This window comes from Onychostoma macrolepis, chromosome 22, assembly GCF_012432095.1.
Source record: "Onychostoma macrolepis isolate SWU-2019 chromosome 22, ASM1243209v1, whole genome shotgun sequence".
Taxonomy (NCBI): Eukaryota; Metazoa; Chordata; class Actinopteri; order Cypriniformes; family Cyprinidae; genus Onychostoma; species Onychostoma macrolepis.
The window spans coordinates 9,706,926-9,725,444 of NC_081176.1; the positions used below are offsets into that span (position 1 = coordinate 9,706,926).

Genomic DNA, 18,519 nt, shown 5'->3' on the forward strand with positions numbered 1-18,519 from the left:
AATTATAACTAAATTTTGGATTGTACAATTATAAAAATGCTAATTTTTAGCTCTAAATAAGCAGTAAATTGCTGTTTTGTCTTTTTTAAACGCACATAAGTTTATGAGTTACAGTCTCAGTTTTTCTCTTTTAATAGACATTAGATTCAAAACTATTTAAACCTTAAATGACAGATTGTGAAAAGCACATATATCTACATCACAGCAACCTGTGAAACTGAACAGAGATGGTAAATTCAGAAAACAAGAAAAATAACTGGGCATTTTCTATTTGTATGTAGAAACTGAAAGTTCATTATAATTAATTGAGTTCTGAACTAATTCAAACACTGCACATTTAGCATGTTTTCTTTATCAATCACACCTGATTCAACTCATCAGCTCATTAGCAGCAACTCCAAGACCTGAAATGGGTGTCAGACAAAGCAGTGTTGGGGAACCTCTGGGCTAATCCATGCTGCATACTCCGGTACAGTAGGTGGCGGTATGTACCTGATAAATCATGATTGTAATCCGTCATAAAACCAAGAAGAAGAAGAAGAAGAAGAAGAAGAAGAAGAAGAAGAACAGAGATCACAAACCGAAAGTGATTTAAAGACTTCTGGATTCTGTTCCTACACAAGATCGTCTGAACTACTGCAAGTAAGTCTGAATACTTTCACGATTACAGTTATTTAGGAGAATGATGAACGGGTTTCAGAGCTATATGAAGCGTGGTTTGTTAAGTTATAACTTATACCTGTCGCCGAAGTAACAAACACCGAGAAACAGAAAGATATTAAAACAAACCGTTTAAAGACGACGCATATTTAACAAGTCTGTAATAATGTAGCATTAAGAATAATTATAAAAGTGTTATTTTATTTCCCCTTTTGAAACCCGAGCAAAACTAATCTTCTTTTAAACTTCTTAATGCTCCGAAAGTTGCTGCAGTAATGTTCATGTAAATAAAGGCATGTGTTGTGAGTGATCTGAAGAGATTATGATCCAGTTACATGGCAGTATATTTGTAGCATATGTTATTTTTATATTGATTGTTTGATAACTCAATCATTCACCACTAGTTCTTCTTCTTCATCATTTATTCTTCTGAACTCTCATGATCTTGATCTCAGACAGAGACACATTGTCATGTCCAGGTCCTGATGAGCATCTGATGGTCTTCAGAGACACAAAGATCTCAGTGTTGAGCTGTTCATCTGCAGTATGTCAGAGAAGAGAGGAAAGATGAGTCTCTCACAGAAACAGAGGTAAGACTGAGTCTGCTTTCACAGAAAACAACAACACACTTCAACAACAGTGTTTTCTCTCACTATTGTCATCTCAAATGCTTTGCAAAACAAAGTAGAACTTCCTATAAAAGTTTTAGATTGGTTAAAACAGGTTTAAAAATGATTGTTATATTTAATGATTATTCTTATGATTAAATAAAAACAAATAATTATTGACATTGATTATTATAAATGCAGAGTACAGAAAACTGCAGTGTGACGTGTTATCATGCAGGAGGCCTACAACTAGAAGTGTTTAGAAAGGTCTAAGGAAAAAAATACTGGGTTAAACACAACCCAGCGCTGCGTAAAATATGGACGAACCCAGCGATTGGGTTGTTTAGACCCAGAAGGTTGGGTTAAACATTTAACCTATTGGTTGAAAACAACCCAGCATGTGTTCTGTCCAATATTTACCCAGCACTGGGTTGTATTTAACCCAGCATTTTTTAGTGTATATAATATTATAAAATAATGACTTTACCTCATTCTGTGACATGAAACCATGTCAGATCACAAAAGGAAGTTATTTCAAACACTCGAGTGATGTTATGAACTGAATTTGTAGAAAAAACATCAGTAAATGTTTGCTTTGTTGGACAACAGGTTTGTAAACAGGCTCAATCGGCACTTCAGCCTTTCATTAAAGATGAACTCTTGCTTGTAGAGCTTCAAGACATGGTACAGTAGTGTCCCAAATGAAAAAGTTCCCGCTTGACTGTAAATAACTGTTTGTTTTATAAGACAGGTTTACATGGTCTTGAAGTATGATGTAGATGAGTTTGATTTTGATTAGTTGGTGTATATAATGGGAGGACCACATTAGAAGTGTCTGTGCTGAGAAAGTGAATGATGCTGAAGCTGTAAATAATGAAAGGATGGGTGAGTGTTGAAGCTGGGCTCAGTGCACTATTGCTAGGGAAGATATAAATGAGGGAGAAGAGAGACGACTGAGACTAAGGAGAATGTAGGTTAATGTGGCTCAATGGTAGAAATGAAGCTCGTGTGTTACGTGAGGATGCTGCTGCTGTGACAGAAGAGAGCTTGAACACTGGACTGTGATGGAAGGAGATTTATACTTTTCTGTTTTTTCCATTTGAGGTATATATTGTAGTTTCTGATTGTATTAAATAAAGGAAAAAGCTCTCTCTGTTCTTTGTGTCATTAGTGTGAGATCAGGCTCACATGTGTCCAGCTCTGTGTCTGTGAAGAGTGACCGGTCAAAAGATCATCCACTGAACTTCAGTGAAGAAACACCATCAGCTGCTGAACGGTATTTCATGTGTTTTGTATTATATAGATAATTTCTCCACTGGGATATTTGTGATAGAAATTAACTAAATAAGACAATAAATCACAGATCATAATATCTGCTTTCCTTTTATTGAAGTCTGTCTGGAGCTTCTTTCCAGTAAAACAATTACACAAGCAGCAACAAGGAGGCATACATTAACCATAGAGACATGAATATGTCCATCCATCTGTTTAATTAACATTTGCAGCATTAAAATATTTCAAAAAAGACTGAAGAACTCCTGTAATAGTTTTTTTTTTTTTTTTTTTTTTTCTATAATTTGTCATTAGTTCTCTCCTTATAGGACAGAAAAACTTAAATTTGCTCTGAAATAGAACCTTTTCTTTAACAGCATTAACTTATAGCTGCAGCATTAACAGCTGATGTTTGCTCTTTATCTTTAATTTAAACAAAATGGCAAGAGATTTCTCTAATGATTTGCCTTAACTGCATTTAATTTTATTTGCCATTTTAACAGGCTGCAATATGAGACGTTAGACTCAGACTTCCAGATTAACAGCAACCACAAGAACTTCACAGACAAACTCCTAGGAATCTTCCAGGTAGGAAAAATACTTTCATGAATGTCTATATTTATAAGAAGCAAATTGGTTACTGGACAATGTTTCTTGTTTCTTTTACAAATATTTATAATTACTGATTTTATAATTTGTACCAAAATGAACGTGGATTTGGTTCAGTTGTGTTATTTTATTTATTTATTTTGCTTTGTAGGATCTTGAAAATAAAATAATCAAATTCATAAAAAATGAGCTGGAAATGTTTAAAAAAATATTACAAAAAGAGAACACACAAAACTTTGTGAAGGACTTTAATGAGAATAGATGCAGTAACAAAGAAGCAGCTCTTGATCTCACGCTCTGCTTCCTGAGAGAGATGAAGCAAGATGAAGCTGCTGATACTCTAGAAGGTAAGAGACTCTGTTCGCTGCTTCCAGCGCTGTTTCAATCTGTTTTCTGTTCTACGATCACTGTTATGACCCAGAGGAAGATCATTTGCTGTTCATATGCCTCTCATATTATGTTCATAACCTGCCCTGTCTCTTCCAATAACAGACTTCCTTTAGACTTCCACATTCTGCTCCGTACAAACCCAGAGACTAACCAATCTGTGTATTTTATTCCTGTGTTTAGATGAGCTGATCTTCATTCATCAGCTAAAATGTAGCCTAAAGAAGAAGTATCAATGTGTGTTTGAAGGAATTGCAAAGCAAGGTGACTCCACACTTCTGAATAACATCTACACAGATCTCTATATCACTCAGGGTTGTAGTGAACAGGTCAATACTGAACATGAGGTAAGACAGATTGAAGTTGCTTCCAGACGTCATGAATCGCAGGAGAGGCAGGTTGAATGCAAAAATTTGTTTGAAGCACCTGATCAAGACAAGCAGATCAGAACTGTACTGACAAAAGGAGTTGCTGGCATCGGAAAATCAGTCTCTGTGCAGAAGTTTGTTCTGGATTGGGCCGAAGGAAAAGAAAATCAAGATATCAGCTTCATATTTCCTCTTCCATTCAGAGAGATGAACTTAAAGGAGAAAGAAAAACTAAGTTTGATGGACCTTATAACTCAGTTTTTCCCAGTGTAACATCTGCTTATGATCCTTGATGGTCGTTGGGACTTTATGGCTTAGGGACCCTTTTAGCCTTTTGACTTTTGCATATAAATTACTGACCTGGCCTCAGCGTTTACATTTATATGGGTACTAAATTGCAGATGGTCTTTATCACTATCAAAAGGATGCAAAAGGATCGACTAAGTGTCCTTATCAAGCTTCAAAAACATTCCACAGAAGGGGGGGGGTGACCCCCCGGACCAGACTAGTCTGTCTCCATGATTTCAAATACACATCACACACACACACACACCTAAAGACATTTTCTCTATTTAGGCCATAATTAAGCAGTTATAAATGTATCTGGTATATGCATGTGTTGTTTGTATGTTTCCTTATTATATTAGCCTAGTTACCACTCGTTATTCGTATTAGTAAGCTCTAAACACTCATATTTAGAGGTATGAAGGTATCTCTGGTTTAATACCTTTCAGATGTCTCTTTCTTGATATCAAAATGATCTGCTCTTTATTCCTCACACAATGATGTACACTATGTGATCATGAAATGCATCACACTATTCTTACTGTACTGTGGGGAAAATTACACCAGTCTCCAGATCAGTCGTAAAACATGCAAACGAGGTGTCAAGTGGGACAAAGAACATTTTCCGCTGAAACTATGAGCCTTGTTATTGGTCAAACTAACCAAAATGGGTGTTACAGGAAACAGATAAAACTTCTCCCACACCAAAAGCCAAGGCTTCTCTTAACTGTCGGTGCCCGGAGACACACTTATCACCTTGAAACCTCACGGCTCCCCTTCCGGGGAGTCCGATATACTGGAAGTTTTAAACTCAGTAACTTTGTCAACTCACTGGACTAATCACCCATGACTGGAATGACGAAGCTTTCACTCCTAAAGGAATTCATCAGGAATCTACGCACCAGGATGCTTTACTCAGCTCCCACAAAACCCATGCAAGTAACCGCTTGTTAACTATCTAGATGCGCTTCTAGGCTTCACCCTTTTAATTAAGGTGATGTGATTATCTGATGGTTCGTAACAGGTTGTAGTCAGCTGATGTTAAAATCCTGCCATACTCTCTCTTGTGAGCGCTCCTTCTCTCTCTCTCTCTCTCTCTCTCTCTCTCTATATCTCTCTCCATGCCTTCCTTGCGTTGGCATCCATGTTTAATGTGTGTATGTCTGTGTCTAGTTCTATGTTACATGTTCCCCTGTAGTGTAGTTTAATAAACATCCATATGTATTCACACTTGGTTGTCTGTGTCTGCTGCTCTCAGAACGAAGTCACTTTAACGTCCGGTCTTGCTACAATGCTCGGAGCAATGCTTCAGTAAGGAAATTATTTGTCGTGACCATAGGAATAATTTTCCTTAGACTCAGTAGAAGGGTCCGTACTGCGGACGAACTAATCATTTTATTGTACTATTAATACTACAGCTAATTCCTGAAGATGGATATATAAATGATAACCCGTTATGATTAATTATGTTCATCTCATAAAGCAAATATGCTACAGTTTGGTGGAGAATGCGGGCAACGTTTTAAACCTAGTTCTGTGAGCAGACTCAGTAACAATTGTGTGTTTCTTATGTGTGTTTATTCAAACTATCCAACGGCGTCTTTTTGTGAATGAATGTAGGCTACACGCCCACTTTCCGTGCCTTAACAGTTCTCGAGTTTCTCGCTGAGAAACCAGCCGCTGTTAATGACTTAAGTTAACTGCAGTTTATAAATTTGACCCTATAAAACGAAACCTTTTATAGTGTGTCTTAATGCTATTTTAACCGCCCTAAATCGAGCGAAGAAAGCCTCTTTTAGCGCGAAGAAGATTGCGGCGATGTTCCTCGCTTATCTTAAAATTAAGGCCTTGTATTATATATAGCTAGATTGATGCCATTGGTGTTCGATGCCATACAACTAGACTATTACTCCCGTGGGTTTAACCATTAGCGTAGCTAACTAATGCGTGCCCCCTCGCCCGATCACGGAGCAACATTAATCTTACTGCAGGTCAGTGTCAGATTAATGATAACCGGGAGTCTTAAAATCTTGATCAAGTATGTTGCAACAACCGCATAAGTCCCATATATCTGGCGAAGAAATCCCAGATCGGCAGCGTATAAATATATATAAATATTTTTATATTAAAGTTATGATCTTGGGCGAAGAATCCCCATTTTCAGTTTTGAACAGCATAAGTCCCATATATCTGGCGAAGAAATCCCAGATCGGCAGCGCCAGATAAATATATATATATAAATATTGTTTACATTAAAGTTATGATCTTGGGCGAATAATCCCCATTTTCAGTTTTGAACGGCATAAGTCCCATATCCAACTAGTAAATGTCAGATCGGCAGCGCATAGAGTTTTAGATTAAATCTATTTGATATTGGGTAAAGAAAATCCCCACTTTCGGGTTTCGTTGTAAATCACAGAAGTCTCTCCTGAACAGATAAAATCTCTTCAGGACAGCGGCTTAAATTTTAGCTGTGTGATTAAAAAAAAAAAAAGTCTCACTACAGTATTTAATCTGCTTATTGTCGCGTATCATTGCATTCATATTAATCCACTGATGTGATGCAATTGGTCGATTTAATGGTGTAATGTTTTGCCATTGTCTGTGAAGTGAACGCGCTGTGTAAGTTATGAATGAAGTGTGAACGACAGGTCACGTCTGGATGAGCGCGAGATTCCCATGCATGTTTACATCTGGCTCAAGTGCTTCGCGCACACCGGTTGTTAAGCGTGCATCGGTTTCTTAGCAACGTCTGACCCCGGAAGGCGATAGCGAGCCCTTTCCGGTTCAAACTCAAGACAGCGCATACGTCACAGACTAATGTAAACAGACCATTGCATGTAGCTGAAGCTACCGCGCTAACGGCCCTACATGGATAGAAGCTAAAGCCCCTTATCTCAGCTGTTAGCTGTTAGCTTCCGACTGACACTTAGAGACAGTGTGTAAAGTGTAACAGTACTCCTACCTCTACAGTTTCTTTCTGTTCCACCTTCTGTTGGGCTATCAATTACTTTGGTCTCCCCCACATGCTTAGGTTGTTTTGTGTATTTTATTTTACTGTGTTATTTGCAGCAATTATTTATTTATTTTATTTGGGCTTATTTTATTTCATCTACTCCAGTCTGTAGTTAGGTCTAGCTACACCTATTGAGCAAAATTGAATTTACTTAGATTTTAAATCTATTTAAAACAATTTTCCATTTACTTTCCTACGCAATTAGGACATTTTAACTTTGTTTTCAATTTTCAATTTTATTTTGTTACCCCTTTTCCTCTCCTTCCTCTATAGGCATAGGTAATGCTAGCCACTGCGGTGCACAATGAGCCTTCAAATCTATTAGTGGCCCACCGTCACACGTCTGATTCCCTTGCTCATTGGCATCAAGCTGCTTCATCCTAGACGCTTAATCTTTCTGTTGTCCCCTCTCAATGTTCCCTGTCAGGTAGCATGCCCCCTGGTGCTTGGCAGTAAGCTGACGAGTCATCCATGGGGAATTCTCGGGGACTGGACTCGTCTGCCTGACCTACCCGACATGTACTGGGGGGGGGCGCCTCGGATACCTCTGGCCCTGTACTCCGAGTGGCAACACGCAGCACGACATCAGCAATGGGGTACCTCAAGTGTTGTATCAACCATACTGACTGACACATAAGGGCAATTTTGGTTAATTACCCTGTGAAGTTACACGGTGGTCCACCCTTTTGAGAGGAGCGAACTCATCCATAGTTCGAGGCCCAAAAGGGGTCCGTGTAACTTGGGACCCACAGGCGAAACCCAATTTTGGCTGTGCCAGCTAGTCGTTGAGCCTCCCTCACTTGAGTGATGGAACATTGTGCCAAAAGGCATTGCTGTTTGAGTGGTTGCCACCGGGTGCCATGGGTGCGAGTGATCAGGAGCCCCTGCAGTTGCGTGCTCGGGAGAGTCAAGGGAGACGGCCCAACCACTGGGGCTCACCCGAGTGACCTCAGCTCATCACCAAGCCTAACAACACCTAAGATATAGCCACTCACTCAATATGAAACGTGAAGAGGACTAGAGAGCCTCTCTGCTTTAGCGTGCTTGGTCTGTCCAGCTATCTCTCATCACCTCCCTAGGCAGTACAAGAGCCCGCCCGCAGTCCTTGTCACAGCCCCTAGAGGTGGTAGTAAGCCCTTGATTTCCCACTATTCCTTTCTAAATTTGAACTTTGATTTGTTTTATTAATTTTGGTTCTGTTTGTTTTGGTTGTTTTTGTGTGCCCGGAGACCGAACCTGTTTGAACCATCAGAAAATACTTGGTAATAACATTGATAAACCAAATAGCCTAAGTCATTAAATGACCCCTAGGTTATCACCCACCAACAGTGTTACCCATAGTTTTCGGTGCTCACTCACACCAATTATTCACTCCTGCCTTATCAGCCACGATATGTAAGCGTTTAGTTTGCGTCACTAACTGATCACACCAGTTAATCATGCAACACATAGCCCAAATATTTTAGCTCACTAAATCTGTGCGGACTTGCATTGGTGTTTTGTGTTTTCCTCTCCACCTGTGTTCCACCTGTGTCCAGATCATCCGGCTTAGCTAAGCACTGCAACAGACGCCCGGTCCGGGACCACTCCTGATCTACAGCACCTGAGCAAAACAGCTGGATGACAACCTGAACCGGCAGACAGACCATGATCAAACCAGGGCTACAGCCACAGAGAGCCAGCCAGGATCATCGGTGCCATTGCCTACAACCGCATCATCCAGTTAAAGCCAAACGAAAGATGCTTCAACCACAAGGAGGCCCGGAGGACCGGGAGCGCGTGCAGAACCGCCAGACCAGCAAATTACAGCGGATGAAGAGGACAAGGAGCTACAAGAGGAAGTAGAAAGTTTCAGGATGCCTCTACAAAACCCACACAGACACTGAGCACAGAGAGCAGCTGGAATAGAAGCCAGAGAGGCTCCAGCAGGCTAAAGCTCTCTTAAGTAATGACCCAGGCGAACTGAAACAATGCCTGTGAATGCCACCTGCAAGCAGCCCGAGCTGAAATCCAAGTCTCTGCTCAGCGACGAGGCAACTTCAAACATCAACCAACGAAGCCAAGGCAAACTCAATGTCACAAATGAACTGAAATAGGCTTGCAGACCACAAGGTGAACAGAAAGGGAAAACACAACACAGAATTTCCCCTGACAAGCAGGCCCAGGCCCACTGTTCACACCTCACCTGCCAGCAACCACAGGTGGGGCAGGGACCCTTCCAGAGCATCACTGCAGATACAGACACCGTGTGGCCCCACATACCCCAACCAACTGGCCTGCAGAAGGCCACCACACTTGCCTGCCTGCAAAACATGAACTTTTATGCTCGAACTCTGCCCAATGTGACCACACGAGACAGACTATCTGCTCAGGATCACCTCCAACCTTGAAACACAACATCCTGTACCAGCAGTCTGAAACTGTCAAAGCGGATTACAAAACTTATAAGAAGCCTGCTACAGCCAGCTCTGAGTCTACGGCAGACAACAGAACAGGCCACAAGGGAGGAAGGCCTCAACTCCAGAACCTTCCCTCCTCCCAAAAATCCGCATCACATTGTGAGTCACCATTCAAGCGCCATGGTCTTCCCCCGCACAATGACCACCTGACATCTGCGGAACTCAGCCCATATGGCCTACAGACAACACAGCGCTGCCTCCATAAAGACTGTTAAAATCCTGCCTATCCCTGCACAGTACCCAGAACGGACTCTGGAGAGCACACGGGCCAGCAACAGAGATCCTGAGGACATAAAACGAACTGATCCTGCGAGTGGCCTCCCCAGCAGGGCAAACAGGATATATCAGACTATCAAACTCCTTTTAACTACGAGTGGCATAAGAAACCAACAACTTACCAGAAAGCCCTCCTACTAAAAGAAACGCCCAGATCTTGTCAAACAGTCTCTCACCACAGAGACATCCATCCTAACACCAGATGGCACCCAAACAGCACATCAGCAGACGGCTGACCGCCCACGACAAGCCAAAAGAAACACACGGTCAACTCTCCTGCACCTGACCATCAGCTCCATGAGACCGTACACCCCGGGTACACAACCCAAATGGACACCGCCCTCGTTTCACCAACATGAACCTGCCGGATGGTTTTGAGCCCAAGGGACTTTAAGCATTCAGAGAATTAGCCTCAAGTGCGGGAACGTTCACACTTCCAGCCAGCCAACTCATCTGAAGTGCACAGCCAGGACACAGAGATAAGCACTGACATCTCAGCTGGTCGCGAGAACTCAGTTTCAAGGTCAGACCAGCCCACGACCCAGACTCCTCCTGCCTTTGCATCTTGAAAGGCACATCACTGTGATAGATGCTTCATCAGAAAGTCAACACAGTTCCCAACCAGCAGGAACAGCATAGCCGTGATGGTGCCTCTCCCAAGCACCAGACAGAGCACTGAGCAACAAACCTGAAATTTCACCAGCAGAAACCCTCGTGACACGTCCCAGCTCTTCTCAGAGCTGAACAGTGTGGCTACATCTGAGACAGTATAGAGATCTTGAGTATCCTAAAGGAACTCATTCAGAGGAGGCCCGCAAAAGAGGCAAAATGGGCAGTACAGACTCCTTATAAGTGTGAGAACTGGAATGGATGACCGCCCAAAATGCCCACCAGCTGAACACTCACCCAGATCTCTGCTAACCAACCACTGACCACAGAGCCAGCCGTTCCATCGCCAGGTAATGGCATCACCCAGCCACCTCAGCTGATGGCTGCACATCCAGGTTGATCCAACACCTGTCAGCATACCGGTCACCACACAAACCCGATACCAGGACTTCTGAGGGACCCAATCGGAAAACCAGGAAACAGCATGTTGGAAAACAAGGCGAGACTTGGAGTTCTGGTGACACTGGAGTAAATCCAACTTTTATGTCACTTCCAACTCTTGGGCAGACCCCAAGCTGAAGCTCAGAAACAGAACTGAACTCTTAAGGCCCAAAGGTGTGCACGGAACATGCAACCATACATGCATACCACCTTCTCAGTGATAAAGAGCTGCTGGGTCACATTGACCCTTTGCTGAAAGTGAGACAGCCGAAACTCTGGGCTGAAGTGCAAGAACCCCAGCCACTCCAGCCAGACAGGTCACCTAGACAGACTGTCAGGTCACAGAGGTCACGGAAAATCTCACAGCCAGCCATGAGGACATGGCCTGAAGCCTCACACGCTTCAAAGCACTCACCGAACACACACCAGACCTGCCTTCGCAAGCAAGTGCACAAGTTTCCTATGAGACCTTGCAACCCCTGGAGAAGCCCTGTAGTGCAAGAACGTCTGGCCAGACCATACCAGACGCTTACATCGGCAAAAATATGAGACTGCAGTACCAGCATACACAAAAGGGGAACGGACAGCCAGAGTGTGACACACAGACAGCGTGGCCAAACCCTCAAACACACCCTTCAAGGGGATGGAGGGAACCTGGCCCCACTCTGAGCCACACCCCCTTTTCTAAGAGACATCCTGCACCTGTCGACAACTGCCAGTGCCAAAGCTGCTCTTCACAAGAAGCAACGATGCAGAGCTCATGTCAGCTATGTGGACTCACTCAAGACCACATTACATCATCAAACTCAAATGGCATCTGCACTCTACACCATGCCTGACTTACCCTCATCCCAAGGAGTTTCATCTTACAGCTGGATTCACCAACTACTGCCTTAGTCCTGGTCTACACCAACAACATGGCCAGAACTAAAGGGGTTGCCCACTTCAGCAGAACACTGCTCCCACCGGGCACTAACTACTCAGATGACAAAAGAGCCCAGCTCTGCACTTCACGAATCATCCAGTGATTCTCCAGTCTCCCACAATGAACAGGAAGCCAGTCAAGCACCAACACCTGTATCAGGCATGCAACAACATCACAAGTGTATGGCATGGTGAGCTACGGCCTCAACCAAGACCCACCCACCCACCCACCCATGACATGGCAACCATAACCAGAATGAAACCAACTTTCACCTCCAGGGTACCCACCTCGCAGCCCTGACACTAACTTAAGAGCTATCCATAAATGTCATTGCCTAAATGCAAACCCCTGACTGAACAATAAAGCTTATGCTTTACCACCTCCCGGACCCCTCCAACCACCCTATCACATCTACTCGACCTGCTGCTGCTCCAGCCCTCAAACTGCGGCATGACATCACACACATGCTACATGTGCTGGGCAACATTCCATAATATGTCCCTGATGCCCACTCTGCGCCAAAGCTTGTGGTGACACAGCGACAAAGGGGGGTCAGGTTAATGCATACCCACAACGCACCATGTGCTGGACACCACAGTACCAGAGACACTTATAAGACACTAAAAAAAAAAGTGGCATACGGGCTAGCATAAAGCAAGATGTGGCGGAATATGTCAGAGCATGTCAGGTTGCTGTCAATTCAAACAGCAAGCCTGAACCACAAAGCCCACTACAACGCACTCCACTTTGGGTTTGCAATCACTGAAATGACACTTAGCTGTTTCACCACATATGGGCCGATAACACTATACAGATCTGTGTCAGTCCTCACTTTCCAGTCTGCCAGCATGTCACAGAAAGCAAACCCCACAGGAGGAGATGTGAACACCTGACTAAGAGGCATTACAGAGAGCCTCACCCTAAAGACCATTGAACTTTTAATATTCTGAGTAATAGTCACGATCCGGAAGAGACTCCTGACACACGACTCAAGCCAGAATCACCACCACGGGAGCTAAACAAGGCCATCAGTTCCTTAAGCTACGCCTCAAAGCCCAGCTGACACTACGCGACAAGCACAGCACCCATCTGCAAAAGGAACCGACACATGGCCAAAACCCGCATAGACAAACTGGCAGTGAAAGTCCAGGATGGCTTCAGGCATCAGACCACTGAGTTCCTGAGAGAGCTGTTGCACATCTCACGCTTCACAGACAAGCTCGAAGTGAAGACTCAGGATAAACTCAAGGTACCAGGTGGAGTGAAACCGGAAACAAAGAAAAAAGTCGAACAGCTCCAAGAAGCCCTTGCAGTTGCTGAACGTGACCGACAAGAACTAAAGGCTTCCCAGAAAGACATGAGAAGACATCTACAGTCTGCAGAACAGCTACTAGAGGAAGCTAAAACTGACCTTAAAACAAAGACTCTAAGATAAATGCTCTGGAAGACCACCTGAAAAGGAATTAGAGCCAAGAAAAGTGGAGCCCTCATCAGCATCACCACCGCTGAGCAGAACGGAGTCCCCCATCCAAGAAATGCTACACACTGGAAGAAGTGAATGGCCGCAAACCAAAGCATCGCCAGCCCTCACCATAGAACTCTTCCCTTCTAGCAAAAGAAGAAAGCCTCTCCATGCAGACCCCGAAACTGCACGAGACGACTCCCAAAGACCTTGACAAACTGGCTAAAACATCACCCAGTTTGACCAAACACTACAGAAGGCCAAGATATCCAGAAGTGGAAGCTCACGCGACTGACAGAGACAGGTTACACCTCCTCAGACCCACATCCAGTCCTGAGAGTCAACCTGATGCAAAGGTCCATGAACAGGTGCACAGCTGCACGCCCTCAGACTTTCAAACGGAACCACTGGAGAAGAGGGGCCCAGGCAGAGACACTGCTGAACCTGAACAAGGTTAACACCCAAGCTGAGGAAAAGTAGAAACCACCTGTCATCAGTCATTTGTGATCCACCTGCCATCTGACCATCATGATCCACTGTTGGCTGAAGATGTCTCCAGGTGAACACTTTCAGCCAAAAGGGGGGATTCTGTAACATCTGCTTATGATCCTTGATGGTCGTTGGGACTTTATGGCTTAGGGGACCCTTTTAGCCTTTTGACTTTTGCATATAAATTACTGACCTGGCCTCAGCGTTTACATTTATATGGGTACTAAATTGCAGATGGTCTTTATCACTATCAAAAGGATGCAAAAGGATCGACTAAGTGTCCTTATCAAGCTTCAAAACATTCCACAGAAGGGGGTGACCCCGGACCAGACTAGTCTGTCTCCATGATTTCAAATACACATCACACACACACACACACCTAAAGACATTTTCTCTATTTAGGCCATAATTAAGCAGTTATAAATGTATCTGGTATATGCATGTGTTGTTTGTATGTTTCCTTATTATATTAGCCTAGTTACCACTGTTATTCGTATTAGTAAGCTCTAAACACTCATATTTAGAGGTATGAAGGTATCTCTGGTTTAATACCTTTCAGATGTCTCTTTCTTGATATCAAAATGATCTGCTCTTTATTCCTCACACAATGATGTACACTATGTGATCATGAAATGCATCACACTATTCTTACTGTACTGTGGGGAAAATTACACCAGTCTCCAGATCAGTCGTAAAACATGCAAACGAGGTGTCAAGTGGGACAAAGAACATTTTCCGCTGAAACTATGAGCCTTGTTATTGGTCAAACTAACCAAAATGGGTGTTACAGGAAACAGATAAAACTTCTCCCACACCAAAAGCCAAGGCTTCTCTTAACTGTCGGTGCCCGGAGACACACTTATCACCTTGAAACCTCACGGCTCCCCTTCCGGGAGTCCGATATACTGAAGTTTTAAACTCAGTAACTTTGTCAACTCACTTCGGACTAATCACCCATGACTGGAATGACGAAGCTTTCACTCCTAAAGGAATTCATCAGGAATCTACGCACCAGGATGCTTTACTCAGCTCCCACAAAACCCATGCAAGTAACCGCTTGTTAACTATCTAGATGCGCTTCTAGGCTTGACCCCTTTTAATTAAGGTGATGTGATTATCTGATGGTTCGTAACAGGTTGTAGTCAGCTGATGTTAAAATCCTGCCATACTCTCTTGCGCGCCTCCTTCTCTCTCTCTCTCTCTCTCTCTCTCTCTATATCTCTCTCTCCATGCCTTCCTTGCGTTGGCATCCATGTTTAATGTGTATGTCTGTGTCTAGTTCTATGTTACATGTTCCCCTGTAGTGTAGTTTAATAAACATCCATATGTATTCACACTTGGTTGTCTGTGTCTGCTGCTCTCAGAACGAAGTCACTTTAACGTCCGGTCTTGCTACAATGCTCGGAGCAATGCTTCAGTAAGGAAATTATTTGTCGTGACCAGAGGAATAATTTTCCTTAGACTCAGTAGAAGGGTCCGTACTGCGGACGAACTAATCATTTTATTGTACTATTAATACTACAGCTAATTCCTGAAGATGGATATATAAATGATAACCCGTTATGATTAATTATGTTCATCTCATAAAGCAAATATGCTACACCAGAGACAAAAGGACTGAAGTTTACAAGAAGAAATCATTTCAAAGTCCTGTTTATTCTCGATGGATTGGATGAATGTCGACTTCCTGTAAACTTTAAGGATAATGAGACGTGGTTTGATGTATCATCACCAGCCTCTCTGGATGTTCTCCTAACGAACCTCATCAAGGGAAATCTGCTTCGTTCTGCTCTCATCTGGATCACCACCAGACCAGCAGCTGCCAGTAAGATTCCTCCTGACTGTATCGACCGGCTGACAGAGATACGAGGATTCAATGATGCACAAAAGGAGGAGTACTTCAGAAAAAGAATCACGGATGAGAATCAGGCCAAAGAAATCATTGATCATGTTAAACAATCAAAGAGTCTCTTTATCATGTGCCACATCCCAGTCTTCTGCTGGATTTCAGCCACTGTTCTCCAGAACATTTTAGAGGAGAAAATAAATAATGTTGTGAAAATAATCAGGCTGATGATGCCTCCAAAACACTGCAGGAGTCAAATACTGAAGACACTCCTAAGACTCTGACACAAATGTACACACACTTTCTCAGATTTCAGATCCAGCAGAGCAGACGAAAGTATGATGGAGAATACACACCAGATGTTTCCTGGGATAAAGATGCCATCTATTCACTGGGGAAACTGGCATTTGATCAGCTGGAAAGAAACAATGTGATCTTCTATGACACAGATCTGAAAGCCTGTGGTATTGACGTCTATAAGGCATCAGTGTACTCAGGCATGTGTACCCAGATCTTTAAGGAGGAAACAGGGATTGTTCTTGGTACCATGTACTGCTTCGTTCACTTGAGCATTCAAGAGTTTATTGCAGCTCTTTATGCACATCTGTTTCTAGTCATAAAGCAGAGAAGTATATTTGTTCATGAGTCTACAGAACATGAAAACAAAAGTGAAACCATGATTGATTTGCTCAAGACTGCAGTGGACAAGGCACTAGAGAGTGATAATGGACACCTGGATCTTTTTCTTCGATTCCTCCTTGGTTTGTCACTCCAGTCCAATCAGAGACTCTTACAGGGTCTGTTCACAGAGCGAAATGGAAATGACCAGAGCAAAAAAGAAATAGTCCAGTACATCAAGCAGAAATGTGAAGCTGATCTGTCTACAGAGAGATCCATCAATCTGTTCTACTGTCTGAATGAACTGAACGACCAAACTCTGGTGAAAGAGATTCAGACCCACCTTAGCAAAGGAAGTCTCTCATCTGCTGATCTTTCACCTGCCCAGTGGTCTGCTTTGGCCTTTGTGTTGTTAACATCAGAGGAGGAGCTGGAGGAGTTTGAGCTTCAGAAATTCAAGAAATCAGACGAGTGTCTCATTAGATTATCAGCAGTCATCAAAACCTCCAAAAGAGCTCTGTAAGTTCATATTTTTTTTTGCTTTCATCCTGAAAAATACATTTGTCTAGGGTTCCCATGCATCCTGGAAAACCTGGAAAATCAATTAGTGAAAACTTGTTCTGCAAAATTATTTTACAAATATTTTTGTGTTTTTCTTTAATTGTTTCAAGGAGAACAAAACGCTTCTCTCAGCTAATGTTAGTAGATGGTTAGTCCATCAAATTTTTGCAGTAAATGTCAACAGATAATCAGCTACCTAATGATTCTGATTTTATTTTAATGTATAATTCCAGCCTTTCTGCAGTATCAGTAGAACCAAATACCGGATCAGTGTGGTATTCGCTGATAGGCTGCTGCTTTCAAACATTCCTGTGCATATTTATTGTGAGCATTGTGTTTTTACAACATCTTTTACAGCATTGTGCATTGTAGACGATGTTGAGCACATGATCGCAATGGTAAAGGTGTTTAATCAGAATTCACTCAGTAATAGGGCTGTCGCGATTCGTTGATTTTATTCGATTTTTAAAAATCTTCGACTTCATTTTGCTGGCGCGACTAACCGCAAAATACCGGAAGTGGCGATTTCACGGATGAGAATCCATACTACTCAGTAATGCTTTTCTTTGAAACCAAGGAAGTAGCACTTTCAAATGTATAATTCATTGTAATTAAAGCTATAGATGACACATAATTATTATTTGTATTTAGCAAATGCATTCTATCTAATTATTCTGTAATCGTATTTCTCTTGTAGGTTAAATGATTGTGGCTTAACAGACAAAATTCATAGTCAAGTAATTATTAATTAAGGTATTAGTACATGATAATTCATGTACTGTTATTATAAAGCGTTACCTAAGATGCTACACATTAGATCGTGCAGGGATCATGTTTGTGACCGATCTTATTAGACACACGCTAACATCTCAGACACCGCGCAGAAATGCCATAGCACCAGAAATGGAAGTAAATCACTACATTAACTACATTAACATACTTGGCAACTGGAAAAATGCAACTATGCAGCAGCGATGAATTAGGTCTGTACCTGACAGCACTTTCAGAACCTTATTGTGTCGCTGTTCATTTCCAATAAAATACGTTAAGTATGACAGGTAAATAAAAAAGAAAGAATATATACACATATATAATGTGTGTGTGTGTGTGTGTGTGTGAGAGAGAGAGAGAGAGTACGGTAAAACAGGAAAAATTACGCCTGTAGGCTTAAAATAAACCCTACTCTTAAAACGCTGTTTAATTTCCTTCTTGAACAACCAACCAATCACGGTCTTCAAAAGACTGTGTCATAGCTAGCAACGGGTCAGCCCGCCTCCTCACTAAGATAAAAGTTTTTGTCTTTTCCTCGGTCAGAGTTGCTCTCAGATTGGTCCTGGATCACTTTTAAGCTAAGACTCCTAGTTAGAAATTTGTAAGCTAAATTAGGAGCTCTCTGAGAGGATTCTTAGAATCTTTAAGAATACGGGCCCAGTTCTTTTCTCCACAGCCCAGGTAAGATGCTTCTGACGTTGTCTCTGCTTCAGAAGTGGCTTGGTAGCCCTTTTCCCGAAGGCGTCTGAGCGTGGTGACTCTTGGCGCACTGACTCCAGCTTCAGTCCACTCCTTGTGAAGCTCTCTCAAGTGTTTGAATCAGCTTTGCTTGACTGTATTCTCAAGCTTGCTGTCAT

At 42.6% G+C, this 18,519-nt stretch overlaps 1 protein-coding gene across 1 annotated transcript; it reads left to right on the forward strand.

Moving 5' to 3' along the window:
- Positions 1 to 536: 536 nt before the first annotated feature.
- LOC131530190 (protein NLRC3-like) lies at positions 537 to 16,853 on the forward strand. The gene is made up of 9 exons (XM_058760354.1): positions 537 to 642; positions 1,116 to 1,250; positions 2,440 to 2,544; positions 3,044 to 3,128; positions 3,301 to 3,496; positions 3,720 to 4,171; position 5,557; positions 15,473 to 15,921; positions 15,963 to 16,853. Exons 2-9 carry the CDS (start codon positions 1,207 to 1,209, stop codon positions 16,851 to 16,853), a joined length of 2,223 nt encoding a protein of 740 aa, XP_058616337.1. The 5' UTR covers positions 537 to 642; positions 1,116 to 1,206.
- The last annotated feature ends 1,666 nt before the right edge of the window (positions 16,854 to 18,519 follow it).

Coding starts and splice junctions, on each gene's coding strand:
- LOC131530190 (XM_058760354.1), top strand. CDS start 1,207: ATGTCAGAGAAGAGAGGAAAGATGAGTCTCTCACAGAAACAGAG. Junction 1,251..2,439: donor AGTCTCTCACAGAAACAGAG/GTAAGACTGAGT, acceptor TTGTGTCATTAG/TGTGAGATCAGGCTCACATG. Junction 2,545..3,043: donor ACACCATCAGCTGCTGAACG/GTATTTCATGTG, acceptor CCATTTTAACAG/GCTGCAATATGAGACGTTAG.